General features: G+C 42.8%; 1 protein-coding gene across 1 annotated transcript in view; it reads right to left on the bottom strand.

Annotated features, from left to right (window-relative positions):
• Positions 1-2,631: 2,631 nt before the first annotated feature.
• LOC137667561 (uncharacterized) overlaps positions 2,632-18,307 on the bottom strand; it is a 32,966-nt gene continuing 17,290 nt past the window's right edge. The window contains exons 8-11 of the mRNA XM_068408344.1: positions 14,067-14,275; positions 13,467-13,539; positions 8,992-9,109; positions 2,632-2,827 (exon numbers count right to left, since the gene is read on the bottom strand). Of these exons, the coding sequence (XP_068264445.1) occupies positions 2,632-2,827; positions 8,992-9,109; positions 13,467-13,539; positions 14,067-14,275 (596 nt within the window). The remainder of the gene's footprint in view (positions 2,828-8,991; positions 9,110-13,466; positions 13,540-14,066; positions 14,276-18,307) is intronic.

Here is an 18,307-nt window from a genome sequence, read left to right as displayed (position 1 = left end):
CAGCGTTTTGCCCCAGGAAATTACAGGGGAGACCATGAAGAGTGGCAGTGCCCTTGCCAGAGCCCCTGAAGGGCCAAAGCCCTGGGTACAGGCGCGTGGAGGAGAGAAGTGACAGTCTGTCCTCAAGAGGGGACAGGCCAGCTCACACATGCGTGGGGAGAGGCATTTCCCTCCTGACACCTGCTCTCGCCAGGATTTGTTCCTCTGGCCAAAGTGAGGATGCCACGCAAACCAGAAGTGCCGTGGGGGTGTTCTGGTTTGCATGGTGCCATGAGGGTGTTTGTCACCCCGGGGCCCTGGCACGGAGTGCCCTACTCTCTCGGGCTGCTTAGCGTCGAGCCCCTCACTCCTGTACCACAGAGCATGGGATGGCCTCTTCCACCAGCCCCTGGCCAACATGAGGCAGAGCCGGGGTCCGTTGTGGCACACGGCCGTGTCTCCAAACAAGGTCCAAGCCCCAAGTCAGCCTGTGCAGGTAAACTCCCTCCTCTCTGCTCTGCCCGCTCAGCCCTTCAAAGGCAGAGCCTGGAGGCAAACAGATCGGAGCAAGACACGCTCCAGTCCAAACACCGGAGGCTGCCTAGTAAAGAGATCATTTTGATTTTTATTTTTTTTTTTTAAGTCTGGGTTTTTTTTTTTCTGTCTGGGTTTTGTTTTTGAAGTTAATTTGAAGCTTGTGAAAGTCACAGCACAACCCTTGCTGGATGAAAATCTTCATCCCAAAAACACCTAGCACCAGGGCAATGAACTTCAGCTTCCTGCAACGCCCTGCCAGCGCCTTTCACTGTTAACCCGCAACCATCTCCAGCCAGGGAAAGGGAGCTCAGCCTCAGCAGCCTGTTCAGCCCTTTGTCTTTCGGCTGAGAAAGTGAGAACATTGGTTACAGTTCCAGTGCCAACTGCAGTTCATGTTTCAAATTAGCTAAAGTTTGTTATTTTACACTTTAGGTAGGAGCTGCAACAAACTATTCACCAGCAGTCCAAGCGATAGTATACAAGCCCCTCTAGGATCCCTTGGAAGAGCTCCTGATGAGTTCACCAATGTTTGCACATTAACCTCTGGGTGAAAAGCCAGCCAGGGGGATGTGAGAACTCCATCAAGCCCTCCAGAGCATGACACAAAATGATGCAAGTGTGGGAGCTAGGAGAGAAAAGGTTTTGTGAGCCCAGAAAAATAATAAAACGTTTAAATCCTTAATTGTTTTTCTTGAAGATTTACCCAAAATTGAGCTCTCCTTAAGCCTGTGAGTTTGCAGAGCATTGTCAATAAATTAGATCATGCACACAAGGCAGGGATTTCAAGCCAAAACGCTCTAGCCCTGAGTCGCTTAACAGCAACACTCCCCAGAAAAACGACTTGAGATGAAACATGAGATATGTATTAATTATCAATGGTCTAATAGAAAATTTAATGAAGACAAGTATCTTCTTGCACTTTATCCACGATAACGATGATAGTACGTCAGCGAGATGCATACCTTGCAACGTGGCGGTGAATGTCAAGTCTGAAGCCATTATAGCAATTCACCACAATAATGGCCAGCCAATGTATGGACTTGTAGCACTTCATCAAAGTAATGACATTCATCCACAATTATTTATGTTATGGTAACAAAGAGCTGCCAAATGCAAAACAAATGACATGAGGATTTGCAAGTGAATTCCTTCCCGTAAATTCTCCTTAGGTTATGCTTAAAGGCCCTCGGGATGGAAGTCTGTATAAATACAGAGCAGTAACAGAACTGTGGTGTTACCGTGCCACGTTTTACTGCCTATAAGCCATGAACCCAGCGCTATTGCCGAAATGAGCCCTTCAGCCAACAGAACTGTATCGATATCATTTGCGCTGGCCCTGATTTACACCCGAGAGTTGTCTTCAGAATTTTACAGGAGAAAAAAAAAATTTGGAAGATGACCTTTGCTTGCAACTGCCTGTCAAGGAAAACAAAGACCCCAGTTGTATCAACACTCACACATGCGTTTAACTTAAAGTATATGAGCAGTCCCCACTTACCTCAATGGGCTTTGGATTAGAGCCACTATAATTACCAACCATGATTCTCTATTAAGTGCAGAACTTTTCTTTCAGGGGCATTTACGTGGGTGTTTGTATAAAAACACTGTCAAAAACTACGAACACCAGTAAATATAAAACGGCAGCATTCAGGTTCAAATGCAATGAACTAATTTATTTTTTTTAACACTACATCCAACTGCTTTTTGCCACTCACAGATGTCACTGGAACAACTTGAATACAAAAAATCACCTAAGAACAATATACTACACAGACCAGCTAATATTGATTGCTTTAAAAATGCCCCCTGTTAAACTAAATAATAGCCAAACCTCACTGCAGTAAATGTGCCTTTATATCATTAAATACTAATTTAACAGGAATCTGAATGCGTAGTGAAAAACATGAAAATGTTGAAAATGAAGGATTACTTTTTTTTTTTTTTTTTTTTTTTGCATCGTACGAGTCTCTAAAGCAAGACCTGAAAGAAGAAAACAATCATTTCATATTAGCTGGCCACTTAGCCACACAGGCCAAAACTGGGACTAAGCTAAACTCTAATACGCACTTTCTAAAGTGAACTACACCCCTGAGAGGGGAGGCTGGAGGACGCCCCTCACCACAGGCTCTGGCCGCCCTCAATGACCAGATTATGGCCCGTCATGTAATCCGAGGATTCGGAGGCCAAGTAGACGACGGCAGCCTGCAGGTCGGTGGCCTGGGCCAGCCTGCCGGCGGGGATGTCGGCCAGCCAGCGCCGCACCAGCGGCCGCAGCTCCTTGGAGCGGATGAGCGGCGTGTCGACGATGCCCCTGCAACGAGCACACGCACCAAGAGGTTAGGACCGGGTTTTTCCCAGAAGGAAAGGCAGCACTTATAGGTGTTCAAGATGTTAACTTGGAAGAAAAAAACATGGAATAGCACAAAGGAGAGGCACAAGTCAGACCTGCTCCGCCTCTGCGGAAAGTCGTGATGATACAAACTTTGGTAGCGCTTCTTTCCTGTTGCCTTTTGCCGCTGCCGGACAGGCTTAGAGGGTTTCTTTAAAGTGAGTACACACATACTGTCTTCTTAGCTAACAGCAGCACCCCCTTACTTTTAGGTTACTCGTTGTAATCACTAATTTAATTTTTTTTTATAGAAAACAAGCGAGGCATTGGCACCGAAAGCACCTTGAACCAAGTCTGTTGCAGCTCTCGGGAACTGTCGTCCTTTTACCCATTTCTGTTCTTATCACTTCACAGCATAATGTCACACAGCGTGTTTGTGTACAGCCCAGAAACTGAAAACAGCCTGACTGTCCATACGTGAAAAAATGGGAGAAACAGAAGCCAGCGCCCTTCTGGGCACCAGACCCTTTCCACACAAAAAAGATAAGCACAGCACACCCAGTGCGATTCCCCTTAAACCAATACCCCAGCAAATCACACCCCATTTACCTGTCTCGCCTCTTTTACACTAATGAGTGACTACACCGTTCTTTAAAACTCTGCTAAGTTCGTTTTCTTCAGGTTCCCTAAAAATGAGTGATGCTCCGGAAAGCACAATGCAGGGCGAACATTTGGCTGGCTTTTACGACTTTAACTGCGACTGATTTGTCATACTCCTCCTTAACAACATATTTGTATTTTGTGAAATGTATAATTTTTTCAGCCCCTGAACAAATATATTTACATAACTGTGTCTAACGAGAAATTACATTTAACTTCTCAGAAATGACAATAACTAAAACCTGAACTGCCAATTCCACTTCATTAGTGTGGTAGAAATGCATTCCAAATGTTAATAAAAATTCCAACATGCTGATAAATTAGCGCTTCTAAGGAGCATGTGACACCTTGGTTAACATATTCAACCTCAATTATATTTCTCTTCAGCACCCTGTTATCTGGAACCTTTGCTGGCAATCAGAGGTGCTGTTTTTCAGCGGCCAATTTTCTAGATAATGTAGCTTATCAACACTGTGGGTAAACTTGCCAATGAAATCAGGCTGCACTGAACCACACACACGCTAATTGCATCTCTTTTTTATGCATATTTACAGACTGTCACTTCAAAGAAATCAGTGGCCCATTGAGGCAGCCAGTTAGCTGGAAGAATTGCCTCTTGCAAATGAAAATTAGCAAACAAGCTAGTGATAAATATGAAATGAACAAAGTATAAAAATACCCGTTTTGTTCTGAAACTTCCTCGGCATCCCAATTTATACTTCCAAGGAAATAATTTTTTGAGACACACTGGATTCTGGGTATGAGATTTACCTTTTGTTTCAAATGAAGGCTGAAATCTGCTATTTCCTCTGTTACGATGTGGAACTAATTCAGACTTTTCCCCCAAACATTTCTGTTTTCACTAATCGGGCAGGATTTAAATATCGGCTTTATTTTTTATTGTAATTGTCAATAAACACCAGAGCAGTTTAGAAACACCGAGCGACGCAGCTCGCTTAAGCTCTGGCAACGTAATAAAATCAAACACATCCCAGCACAGGACTGCAGACATTTTACTTATTTCCCCCAAGCACAGCCCCCCGCTCTCCCCCCTCACTCACCCAAACTCCTCGAGAACTGGTTTTCTTCAGAGAAAAACGTGCTTTGAGCAGCAGACGTGAAGTATGTGGACTCCGTTCCCTTACGTGCCTCTCACTGTGCTTACAAAACCATCAACATAATCATTCTGGCTTTACACTATCAGAGACCAGAATAAGATCCATATGATTTTTTAATTTTTTTAATTTACATGTATGTTTTAACCCCAAGGGAATGCAGATTAGGGAATACGACACATAGTCCTCCAGCACAACAGATTTTGCTAAAAAGAGGACATTTTTCAATCTGTTGGGAAAAATGATCTTTGGTCTGATTGCTGCAACCTGTAAATCACAGCGCTGTGCCTCTCGCTGGACCTTTCTGTAGGTTCACTTCAAGCAGCAAAAATTTAGATGTGTAACAAAACTTCTTTACAAATTTTCGTTATAGAAATGGGAAAAAATATAGCGCAAAACTTAAAAGTTGCAAACACACATACTGATGGCACTATAAATATTAGGCATGTCATTGATACTACACATCTTCTGGGAAAGCTTTGGTGCCAACTTGGGCAATTCAATGTTGTCGAACCCTTTTAGGCAGATTTTAGTTGGCTTCTAACCAGTTCCAGCAAAGACAACTGCCAATGCATTAATTCCCTACCTCATCTCGTATGCAGTGCTGAGCCTATCAGTACTTTCTGTTGCATGTCAATGTAATATCAAACTGCTGGTTCCTTAATGTTAGACACGAGCATCAATATTTCAGTATTGATACACAAGACAATTTGAGACATTAAGAAAAAAAAAAAAAAAAAACACACACCACAAAACAATTCCCTAAAACATTTCCACTTCGAGAGACACATTAGGAAAAATATCACTTACCAGATACTTAACTGGAATTGTTACGTGCGCTCAATCCCCAAATGAGAGCAAAAAAAGATTCCATCTGTGTGTAACTTGATTTCTTTCAGATGAGTTATTAATTTGAATGAGTTAAGTACACTCCACTTAATCAGGAAGTGTTTAATTAAGAGATCCACTTAATTGGGACATCTCCCAAGGAATTAGATTTAAGTCCAAAGATACTTACCAGCAACAACTGCTGCTTAATAGGGATAGTACTGCTGCTTAATTGGGATGCCTTCAGGTGATGCTGGGGTGCTCCTTCTCCTGCCAGCTCTGCCTCTCCTTCCCCCATGACGGGGTACACCCAAAACCTGCAGTGATCCTGCGCTACCTGCTTGCTGACTCCTTTTACCCACCGGGCTAAAAGCCTGGCACAGCACCCTACAGCTGCCTTTGTACCACCCCAGGGGAGCACGGCCGGCATGCAGGGGATGAAGCCCCTTTGCCCTTCACAGCCCAAACCCAAATCCCTGCAGCCCAGCAGTGGGGAACATGGTCAATCCCCTGGGACTGCTAAGTTTCATGGGGTCCCCAAGAAGCTGGCCTGGCTGCGGCTGTGGGTTGAGCTGAAGATCAACTTCCAGCTGCCCATCCTAAAGGTCATCACATTGTGGCATTTTATGCCTTACAAATCAAGCAGGGAGAAACCCTGCCCCCAAAATGGACATTGACTCAGTGCAATGGCTGCAAAAATGGAGCATTCCAATGCCGCACGTGCCAAAAACCAGAGACCCTCGAAAGTCCCCCGGTCCATCACACCTAACGTACTTCGCATATGCGGGAACCAGGAAAGGGACTGAATGCAGCCAGGCATCGGCCACCGGTCAGTGCTCTGTAAAGGTCCCTGTTCACACCTAGGTCCCCTCTGCAGCCCGACTCCCACGTCCCTTTCAGGAAGACTCCAGCACCCGTTTAATTTTGCACAGCATCAAGCGTGCAGCAGGCTACGAGGCAATTGCACTAGATGGTGGCAGAAGGGCTGAGCAGTTTCCACAATACACAGAGACACTCGCTGCTGCCTGAAGCAATAGGCAAAGTCAGCCAAAGCACCCATGGAGTCTTGGCCACCTTCTCCCCATGGGCATAAGGCTTACCTGGCCAGCACGAGAAGCGTGAATCTTCAATTTTATAAATGCAATAAACTATTCTAAGGAGTCTATCATAACATTTTATGCATTGATAACTTTTATGCATTGCTCTGCATGAGTTTTATGCACTCATTAAGAAATTAAGTTGATAAAAAGTGACCAGATAGGAAAAGGGAAAAAAGGCCAAAAGGTTTGTATGGTGAAATAATGTTGAAGGCCAGATTAGAGGGTTCGGAGCTTCAGACACAGGTATGCTGAGAGTGCCTTAAAGCATTAATGCAACTGTGAGGGGGAAGGGCAAAGACTTAAGGACACTCAAATATTTTACTTATCCAGAGATTATCTTGGGTACCATCACACCCTGTATCTACCTCTGTGCTCCTCACTCCTCAAAATCCCCTCCTGTTATAAGGTGGTTACATGCTAGGTTAGACATCCATGCTCAGAAAGACTTGTGCATATGGGACATTTTTCAACCCTTCAAAGTCCTCTTGCGGCATCAACAACTGCGCTGCTGCGTTGAGGCTACTGCCCAGTGTTGGGCACGGAGCTCAAGGCTGACGATGCCCCTGTGCCTCGGTGAGCCACGTCAAGAGACAAAACAATCCCGGTGGGGTCCACAGTTCTAAGGATGAATCCAAATCTGTACTGAAACTCAGGTTCACATCTCATAGAGGCAGAAGGGTGCACACGAATATTTATTCACTCAAGAATATGTGGCTTTTGCTCCTGGTGAAGAGGGATCTGAACTACACAAGCTGCTGTAGGCTCGTTCCTCTGAACCACCCCCAGAGCTCCCCAGGCGGCCCTGGCACGAGAGGCTCAGCCACAGCTTTGACGTGTTGGGAGGAAAGTTCTGCCTGGCTGCTGGGGCAGCTCGGTCAGGTCCCTGGCCTCTGTCCAGGACAGGGGGACTTCAAGACACCAAAAACATTTGTCCTCTGTGCACCCTTTCTGGCTATTCCTCCACAAAGAACCCCCTCCCCCTTCCTGTTGTAGGATTTTGAGCTCAGAACTAGAGTTTAAGACAATAGAGATGATCAAAGTACAACCTCGTTTTGGCTTGAAAAGTAGAAAAAGAGAAACGTGACTATTTTTTCCTCCATGCTCCGACAACTGCCTCCAGAAACATAACTTCTTCAGATATATGATTTCAACTTATACAAAACACTGCGTTTTGATCATTCAATGGATGTTTTTTATGTAAACTACCTAGAATTAGGTATTTCCTAATCTAAGAGCCTCCTCATCCGTGATTGCTGTGAAGCTGGCACTGCTATCCCACCTCCGTCGGTACAGATTACCTGCATGTTTGCAGACACAGTTCCTGCCAGGTCCTGCTGAGCTTCCCTAATTCCCCCTTCATCTCTCCTGGCTCCCAAAAGCCTGTGTAAATTCACTAGCACTAGTTGTGGAAACACCGTTGCAGAGCTGCCAGCATGGGCATGGGGAAAATCCCATTAGGAAGCAAGATGCTGTTTAAAGAATCTGCGGATCACATAGAGTGATGGCTTGAGTCACTGGTATAATTAGTAATAAATAGTCATAAGGAAGACAGCTAGCACAAGACAGACCGACAGTAAAAATAGATGCACTTGCCATTGAGCTCTGTGTATTTTTTTTACTCCACTTTGTGGATTAAAATATGTAATTTCTCCTAATTTGATGTACATTATATCTTCATTATTAAAATTTAACTCCTGGGTTAAAATCCTGCCCCTCTTACTTACTCTGATTGACTTCAATGGTCTACGGAATTTGACCGCTTCCAATTAACGCTATCCACTTGGGTTTCTGCTTAGCACTATCATGCACTGTTAATTGTTTAATAAAATGACTGTGTTGGGCATGTGTGTGAGAAACAGGGAGAGAAAAAGTGTATGTGGCAAGAAAACTTTTCTTTGTGAATAAATACCATAAAATAAAACATACAGCTTTAAGCCTCTAAAAATAAGGAAAAGGTAATTTGTAATAAATATATATATATTTACAAAATTACACCTGGCCTCCTGCGATTGTCAGAGCTGAACAGTATCTCAATTACAGCAGTACAATGTGGCTTTTAAAGCACCTATATATTTGTCTCAAGTAAGAAAAAGGGAAAGAAGTATTGTCTATTAAGTGTCAAAAGCCTTTTCTTTCACCGCAGAAGGCTTGGACAGACTAAGGAAATATTTCAACTGGAAGAGAAATGCTAAAAACTACCCTTCACGTTATTGGAAAACCTATTATCAAATGCTAAAACCTCTTCTTAAATCCTTGAGTATACACAGCAACAGAGCAGGCTTGGTTCTAAGTATTTAAACCTTTGTTAAGGAAAAGACAACATAAGAAGGGATGCAATCCACCTGCTAATTAGAAACTTTATTTGCCCAGATACTGTCCATTTGAGCTTTTTAGAACATTTCATTCTCTTTGTACTTTCAAAACGAGACTATATTTTACTTACGGGGAAATGCAGTTGACTTTTACTCCTCTGTCAATCCACTCCGTTCCTAATGTCTGTGTTAATTTTACGACCCCGGCTTTCGAGGTGTTGTACGCCAACTGCTTCTGCGGGTGTGGGACTAGAAGGGATTCAGAAATAGAAAATTATTTATTCTCCACAAATTAAGGTAGCTTAGGCACTACGTGGACAATTCCCTGGACTGAGATGAACTATTTGCCATTTTCCCTGATACTAAGGAGGGAGCAACAAGAGTTTAGCCACGCACAACACAACACTCTCAATCTGTATTTTGCCATCTAACGTTTTTGCCTCAGCAGCTGGGCTACTGGGAAAAAAATGGAGAAAAAAGTAAAGAAATAAAGAAATTTAAAAGGTTCTGTATTTGGGCAAAGCCCAAACCAATATATTAAACATACATATGTAATATTTGACTACTCTCAAGAAAGATAAATAATCATATACACACATGACCATTCATATATTATAAACATATGTATGTTTAGATATAAAATATTTGTACACTGTGATACTAATAAAATATAGTATAGCATAATGATATGATAATGATATTATATAATATAATACGATATAATATAAAATCATAGAATTGTAGAATCGTTTTGGTTGGAAAGTACCTTTGAGATCATCAAGTCCAACTGTTAACCTAGCACTGCCAACATATATAATATAATATAATATAACAGAACAGAACATAATATAATATACGATACAAGTGCACAATAGATTTTATATAACATATGATATTACTTATAGCTTCTTGGAACAAATTATTCTCCTTAATTTTTAAATTACCCATAGTCTGAAGCAAACACATCATATTATCTAATCAGTGTTTATGTGGATGTGAGCACAGGTGCGTCCCAAAAATTCAGAACACCCACCATTTTCAAAATGTGAAGCTTTTGAAAATGTTTCAGAGATGTCACATGTCAGTCAGAGAGGGAAAATGATCGGCTTGCTAATTACAATGTTCAAGCTCGTTAGTGCTGTGTGCTCGGGCGGCTCTGCCCCTCCACCAGCGCTCACACTTGCAGTATTCCCAGGAGAGCTACGTAAGGACAAATCCTCAGTGGATGTAAAGTGCTTTAAACCCACGGGAGTCAAACCAAGTCTTAATTTATGAAGTTAAGCTGGTGCATCAGTTCTAGATCCCCACCGTCCATGGTATCCCAACATATCCACAATTGCTTTTATTGACTGAAACTATTGGGTTTAAGTATGTCAGTTTGAAGGGTGAAAAGAAGATGGTAACAAATTGAGTTATCCAAACTCTGAAATAGCAAAAGGCCCTGCTGCAAATTACTGAGCGTGTGAACAAGGACCTTTGCCTTGAACATAGATGTTTGTGAATAGATTTAAAGCACACACATGATGGGAGCAACAATTAGCGTTTCTTTTTTTCTGCACGTGCTGAAGGTTTGCTCAGAATTCAGAGGCCTTTTGGTTGCTACAAAGAGCATTTTACACCATGGCCCCCCTCTGCCAGCATTTACTCAGTGCTTATTTTTTGTTCAATATTAAATAATTCACATTTCGACCAGCAGAACCACTTTGCCCTCTGCGTGTGCCTGTTGCCCCCCGGACACAGCGCACTGTGTGGGCTCTCGAAACGATGTGGAAAGTAATTTCTTGATTAATTGCCATGCATCAGCTCCAAGTTACATACAACTTCGGTAGTTAACCTTGTAACCTCCAAAAAGCAGTTCTTTGCTAAACTTTCCAAACATGTCTGTTTGTGATAAATCATTCGGCACTTGCTAAGAGGAGAAGAGTTTTGGCACCAGCTCTGCACCTCTAGCACACACGGGTGAGGACAGCAAGTTGCTGCAAGCTATCAGAATCAGCTTTCTGATTTGGGGTGGGTGCTCAGACAGGGTTTTCAAGAGTCCTTCCATGTAAATGCTTTTGTCTTCTTTAGAATATCTAAGGAAAGTAATTCAGAGATGAAATTTCCCCCTACTGAGACACTCACAGAATTCACTCAGCCCCTCTCAATTGGAAGATCTCAAGAAGAAGCCAACGAGCATTGTGAAGCTCTGATGCTGGGTGGGCTTTCTGCAGCTGAGCACCCCGCACCATCTCCTCTCCCCTTACCTAAGGTGGTCTCTTACGGACAGATGAGCAAATCTGCAGCCCTCCAAACTCATACAAAAGGGGACTACAGCTTGTGAATAAAGCTATGCCTCCAGCAGTGTCACCAAGAAAATCTGAATGTGTAAGGCTTCTGGGAAGCATGACACTCACTCCTGTTTCAGATGGAGAAGATGGGAGGAAAGCAGATAAAAATGCTGCCAACATCAGCTGCACTACATTTTAAATGTCTAACACTAAGTTTTTGCAACCTCGTTCAGTGCATAAGGCTTCTAGCCTGACCTTGAAGCAGCCACGTAATGTTAATGAGAGGTGCACACGGATAGAGAAGACCAGGCCACTTACCACTGAAGATATTCACTGTAAAAAATACAGATCCGAGTTACACCTGTGCAAATCGCAGAGCCGCAGCAGCTTCGTCTCCACTATTGAAGCATACGTCTGGAATAATTCCAGTGAAATACCAGAACCAAAATGCACATATGCAAAATGTATGCAGCTTATCTTCAATTAATTAAAACTGATTCTGAGCAGTGTATCTGGAAAAATCACAAACAAAAAACCTCCCTATCCAGCTAAGAGTCTCCTCATTTTCCTGGATCTCCAAGGAAGGACTCAACCTACCAAAAAAAAAAAAAAAAAAAAAAAATCCCCTAACTATTTCTAGAAACATTTCATACTATGCCAGTTGGCCAACATACTTAAATAACCAACCAACCAACATATTTATTTAACATTCAGCAGATGGACATGATATGAACATCGTGGTTTTCAGTCATAGTTTTATAACTACTAGATTTTTTCAATGCCAAGATTCAAACAGGTTCAGAAGGTAAACGCATCTCTTTGTCTCTTAACTTCTGGCCTAGCATGCATTAACTTTCAATGACATTTAAATGCATCTTGTGATGACCCTTCCAGGCTGCTCTCAGGGTTGCTTTCCAACGTTCGTTCCTGCTCCAGGACAGATACTGCCCTCAAACGTGACCCCCGAGTGGGTCTCAGCGGACTTGGCGTGCCAGCCAAGGAGGTGCAGCCCCGAGCTGGGGCTGGGATGGATGCCGTGGTGGAATGGCATCGCCTCCCGGCTCCGCAGAGCTGTACCAGTGCGTGATGGAGTAGCTGGGAAATGCCTCTCTAAGCAGAGGAGAGCACTTCTGGGCTGCAAAAGAGCGAGGCTGGGAGCAGTGAGCCAAACCAGCAAACCCCCAGCTGGTGCTGATTCCCAGAGCTTCATAACTTTCTCTAGGGTGGAGTACCCCCAGTAAATTTTGCATTGCAACAATGATGAGGATAGTGACAGCCCAAGGCCAGACCAGAGCCCACCAGAGCATGAAAGTCTGGGGCATTTGAAATTTAAAGCTTTTTTTCTTTTCAAAACTATTTTTCTTCGGGAGATTTTGTAACTCTACAAAGCTGGGGTGGAGGGATGGTGCCTGTGTTTAAGCATAAGTAAAACAGCTGGTAAAGACACTTGGAAAAAAAAAAAAGATTAACAACAACATTATAAATGCATTTTTGAAGAAACATTTAAAGTTACTGTGCAATAAACTGAGCAGAATGTCACAGAATGTCAAACTGGGCACTGTAAAAATAAATGTTATTCCCAAGGAAAATAAAAAGACTGCATATTTATGTAACATTCAGCAGATGGACATGATATTAATACAGGGGTTTTCAGTTGTACTTTTATAGCTACTAGATTTTCTTGCCTAACTTGGCAACCCAAGGCACCATTTGATTTTTGGATTTGGACAATACTGCAACAGATGTCCAGACCAATAAAATAAATTCCTAAAGGGCTATGCTTAATTTGTGTAATTGATCAATTTTTGTTACATGGGCCTCAGCTCACCAGCATGTAACTGCCTTCCAGATTAGCTCAGCAGTAGGGATTTCATTCCATATGTTACAATGGTTTATTGGTGCTTTTGACGACACTGCTGATTCAGCAGCGTCGGTGGAGGCACCTGTTGGCAAGAATAATGAAATCAAACCGCGGGTACCGGGGCGAAGACCGGCACAAAAGCTTTTGGGTGGCTTGTAAACATCACAGGGGCGCAGCTTCCCGCGCTCAAACGCGTTTTCCTGACACGATACACCAGCCCCTCTCCCATGCCATCCATGCATCAGAGCCAGAGAAGGTGACTCCACCTCTTCTATAAAAAGTAATAAGTGCTCTAAAACATAGAGGACAGATAAATGTTGAAAAATTATATCAATAAAAATTTTGTAGTACATTTCCTCTAATACAACATGTCAGTGATTTACTCCTTCCCAATACAGGTTTAATTGATTCAAATGGCATAGGTAGTAATTAAAATATGGATTCTGAAGCACAACTGTTAGCTCTCATCACTCACCTATTAAACTTGCCATAGATGCTGTGTTAATTATCTTCCCATATCCTTGATTCAGCATAATGCGGCCTGCAGCCTGTGACAGAAATTAAAGGAAAGACCAGTGACCCTTTTTGTGATTGTGCTAATAATGACATGATAATAAATTAGTCTTCACTTTTCAGAAGAGTTTATGTGCTAACACATTTTTTTTAAGCACTTGATATAAAAACTTGGTATAGAAAAGGCTGATGCAGGAAAAATCCCATTGCCATTTCAGACCCTCTTCACTGTTGGCAATATTTTTTCAAAATAATCATTAATGTTGGGAATGGGCCCCCAAAGCTTTCTGGTTTTCACGATGTGTCAAATAACCACCCTCCAAAACACCTGGCCATTCTTAAACGCCTGGGTTTGGGCAGCCAGTAAGTGCCAGCTGCTTTTGAAAATATTGACCAAAATCTGTAACTGATGGAAAGCAAATCTCTTCTTAACTCCACCAAACCTAGGACCAATTATATTGTGATAATTAGTAATAAAGTGTTATTAAATCTTGGTAAAGTAAATGCTTAGAAAATTATTACCCATTTGCAAAACAAACCAGTACAGCACCTTCACACTTACTTGGCAGCACAAAAATAATCCTCGCAAATTAACATTAAAAGTTTTGTCCCATTCTTCCAGGGAAGTGTCTTCGCTTGCAGAGTTCATATTGATTCCCGCGTTGTTGCATGCGATGTGAACCGTGCCCCAGCGAGCTACGACTGTATCCACCATCCTCTGCACATCCTCAGGTTTGCTCACATCTGCTGCAAGGGCAATGCTTTTAATCCCTGCGTTAAAATGAGAGTGATGAAATCAGTACAGGAATTCACTGAGAAAGAAAAATAATCTATCCTAAGATTATTTATTAATTCATATATATGTGTTTTTATATATGTGCCACCGTAATTCACTGTAGCAAAAACTTTAGCAAAATGTGTGTTTGTTATTCTAATGCTGTTATTATAAAGTTGTTAACTGGTGCGAGGTTTGCTTGGTGGAGGCAAACACCAAGTGAATGGAGCCTGCCACTGCACCAGGATGAAGCTTTGAACACTGCACCATCTTCTGCCCAAAGCCTCAACTGCAGCTTCCCTGCCCGAGAGCAGTTCCCCAGACCATCACTCGTGGGTGGGTGGTAACAGCTCAGGAACAGGGTAAAGCAAAGGACTCCTTCATTTGCTCAAATGTACATGGTTTTTATGCCAGTTCCCCTCAAGATGCTGCAGAAATCAAACCAGTTTGTCCAAAAAGCTCTCTCTGGGTGAACTACAGCATCCAGAGAGCTGGGAGCCTCAGACAAAACCAAACCAGCTTTAGGTGGGAGCTAACTGGGAATACCTGCAGGTTCCCAGGTATGGCAGTCACGGTGCCTGGCCTTATTTATTGCAAATCACACTACCAGAATAACACAAACATTCAGAAGTTAAGAGATTTACTGGATTCGAAACATGCAAAAGTTGTACTTTTTTTTTTCCTAGAAAAATCCAGGCATTGGCTTTTGCACCAGTGCTGATCCATAGTTAGCTTCATTTAACTTACTATCAAAATCAGCTTTAAATACCCTTATTATTAAACAAAATAAGCAGCCAGCTGAGGCATCCGATGCCAATGGGATTACACCCGTCCTGAAAGTCAAACAAGGCTATCCAGTAAGGGCTGTGGTGAAACGGGTCTTGACTCTCAAGGAGGGGGGCAGCAGCTGGGGTCGGAGCAAAGATCAGCAGTCTGCAAGTAAACAGCACACAGGTAGGAAGTTTCAGCTGTTAAAGCAAGATTTTTTTACTTTTATTTAAATGGAAAAATTATTACCCATTGGTCCCTCTTTTAGATGATTCTAATAAAAAATTTAAAAGAAGCCTTAAACCTGTCCTAGGAGAACAGGAGAAAGCTCTCCCAAAATGAAGCTTTGAGATTGAGACCTCCATGAAAGCAAGGCAAAACAATAACAGCCCAGTGATGTTTGAAGAACATTACAGAAAAGCGGCTTTTGGACAGAAAAGCTCCTCTTGATCTCCAGGAGCCTGCCAGAGCGCATGCCCTGAGGTGATGCTGGTCTGGGCTGCTCCCAGTGTTGGGCCATGGGAGCTAATGTCCCCTCTGGCCTTCAGCTATGCCACGGTCCCTTTGCTTTCCATGGCCAAGAAAAGGGCAGACCCACAATACAGCCACCTACAGAAATGAATGCACGTTCTGCCACAAAGCAAGAGCTCTTATTTTATCGCAGGTTTTATGCTAAATACGCTGAAGGTATAAGAATAGCCAGACAGCCCTCGTTGCTCCTCCTAATTTTTATCAGACATGTAACGTACAGGGAGCTGCTGCAATCTTTCTTGCTTGATCTACAGACAAAATGGGTGCAAGCGTGTTACTAATAGTAACAGAATGAGGCTCTTCACCTGCCCTCCAACTCTCACCCCATTTATGGCTTCGTCCTATACAACAGTTCATAAAAACAAGACAAAAGGTGCCACGCGCGAGTGTCTAACGAAGGAGTGAAGGCACGCTCACTTCAAAACAGAGTCCCACACTTGACCTTAATCAATTCAGCTGATATTCCAGCACTCAGAGAGGGGAAAAAAACCACTTTCTGTCTCTTCACTGTCCCCCCAAACCATTTGTTAGAAATAAATTAAAAAATAAAATAAACTATGGAAAAAGAGCTTAAAATCCATAGTCCTAACCAAAGGTAAGAAACCCAAGACATGACAGTGCTGCTACATGCATGACAGTGCCAATGCATCTCTACAGTCCTCAGTTCAGTTTTGTGGTACTCATGGAGGCAGTTTTGGGATGAGAGGGGCAGGAGAGGAGCCCAATGGCTCCGTGCTGGAGAGGCATTGATGTGCTGAATCTGCCCGAGGTGCCCTTCTGCAGGGGACATGTACGTGGCCCCCCTGCCACGGGGCTTTGTCTCTGGTCTCGCTGTATAAATGTAAGTAATACATTGCATAAAGACAAGAAGATCAGAAGTGACATTGTGGGGAAGGCATTTGCATAGTCTACAGTGAAAATGCACATTTTAAAAATCCCATCAGACTAATTCTTCCCTTAAGGTACAGGCAGTAATTCCCCCTGAAGACAGAGGGCTGTGTAGTGGAAGGTAACCCTTAGGATCTTTTGGTTACGTTTCATCATTTTTGGTTCTTCTGTCAGGATCCATTAGCAACTGTTGAAAAAGGTATTCACGCAGGATCCAAAACCAAAGACCCCCGTAGCCAAGGGAGATACACCCGAGCTGTCTAACAAAGTTAAAACTGAGATCACAGAGGTTCTGATGTTTAAAACTCATCATGAAATCATGGCACCATCCCAAAAGACAGTAAAGGGCTCCTTGGTATAAGTAGAGTGGGTTTAAGAAAGCTAAGCAAAAAGTTTTGGAAAAGTATCTGTACAGGAATGACTTGGGGCATTGCATTTCCAACTTTGAGTTAGAGATCCACAAGCAAAAAGGGGCGGGGGGGGGGAGGGGGGAGGAAATCACAGCTCCTTTGTGCTTATTATAGTAGAAAAAATGTATTAATACTACGATTGCTTCAATTTACTCACGTGAATATTTTGAGAGTAAAGCTAGCTGAACCTTTTTGTCAAAATTTATTTCCAACAGAGTATGTTCTTTGAAGCCAAAACGGTTCATGGAAACATATTGATTTTAACAAAAGTTCTCAAAAGAAAGCTTCTGAGGTCCAGGCTAGACTCTCTAGTTACCTCTGGAGAGAAAGAGATTGAAAACCTGACCTTTTAAGATCCTTTCCAAAAACGGGCATTTGGATATAATTCCCTTTCACAAAAGCGTTACAAAGTTTGGGTTTTGTTCCAACAAGGAAGGACAATAAATTTGAAACCTCAAAAACCATCATGAGATGGAATAGATGTGCCCTGAACAGCTGCACTGGTCAAGTTGATAGAGAATATTTGACCTCAAAGGATAAAGATGTGTGGAGACTGAGAAGCAAGATTTTCTTTACCTCAGACTGCAATAATATTTGCTATGCCTCATGACCTCTCCAACTGCATTTTGGAACAGCCCCGCACCTCCTCCGGGCTTGCAGCCCACCGGTGAAGGAGCAGGGATATAGTGCAGCCGTTGAAGGACGGATGATCAAACTCCTACTGAAAATGCCCTGGAGAAAAGTTAAGATAGTTTTCAAGTAGGCTGTTGGCATCCAAAGTCTCACAGTTCTATCAAGTAGCCCATTTCCATCCGAACAGCTCTACTTGATATGCAGGATCTCACTGTGGAAAAATGTCCAAAAGGCAAGTTAACTGGCACAGCTACTTCGTGCCAAGACCATATGGCTTCAGTGTGTGAGAAAATCAAAAGCTTCAGGGAAGGAGGGACTGGATGACTCAAGAATTTGTAATCGGAGCTGGACACTCCATTCTAGGTCGTTATTTGGGATCAGACCAGCAATCAAAGCTTTAACCAGTATGCTGATACTCAGTGTAAAGTGTCTCCTGCTTACTAGAGCTGGGATTGTGCGGACTGGGACTTTTTAAGATGTTCTCTGTGGAGGCTCAGGGTGAAATCAAAATCAGAACCGAACCATTCCTCGCCCCTTCCTCAGGAAGCTGATTGAGACTGGGTGACAGAAATACATCTGCAGGGGCTGGTTTTGCTGCAGAATATGGTTTCCAATGGTCCAATCACTTTCTGAAGCCAGAGTGAAAACAAATACTGGTGACTGTATCCAAACCGGAATGTGAAAATTTCCTGGGTAAAGCTCTGTCTTTAGAGGCAATGAAGTATTAAACTTTGAAGAAGGCTTGGTTGTAATCTCACAAAAGGGATTATAAAATGAGTAACACCACTTCCTTTCTTT

The sequence above is a fragment of the Nyctibius grandis genome, chromosome 10 (assembly GCF_013368605.1).
Source record: "Nyctibius grandis isolate bNycGra1 chromosome 10, bNycGra1.pri, whole genome shotgun sequence".
NCBI classification, from domain to species: Eukaryota; Metazoa; Chordata; class Aves; order Nyctibiiformes; family Nyctibiidae; genus Nyctibius; species Nyctibius grandis.
The sequence above is the reverse complement of the archived record's forward strand: the minus strand, read 5'-3'. Positions and strand labels throughout refer to the sequence as shown.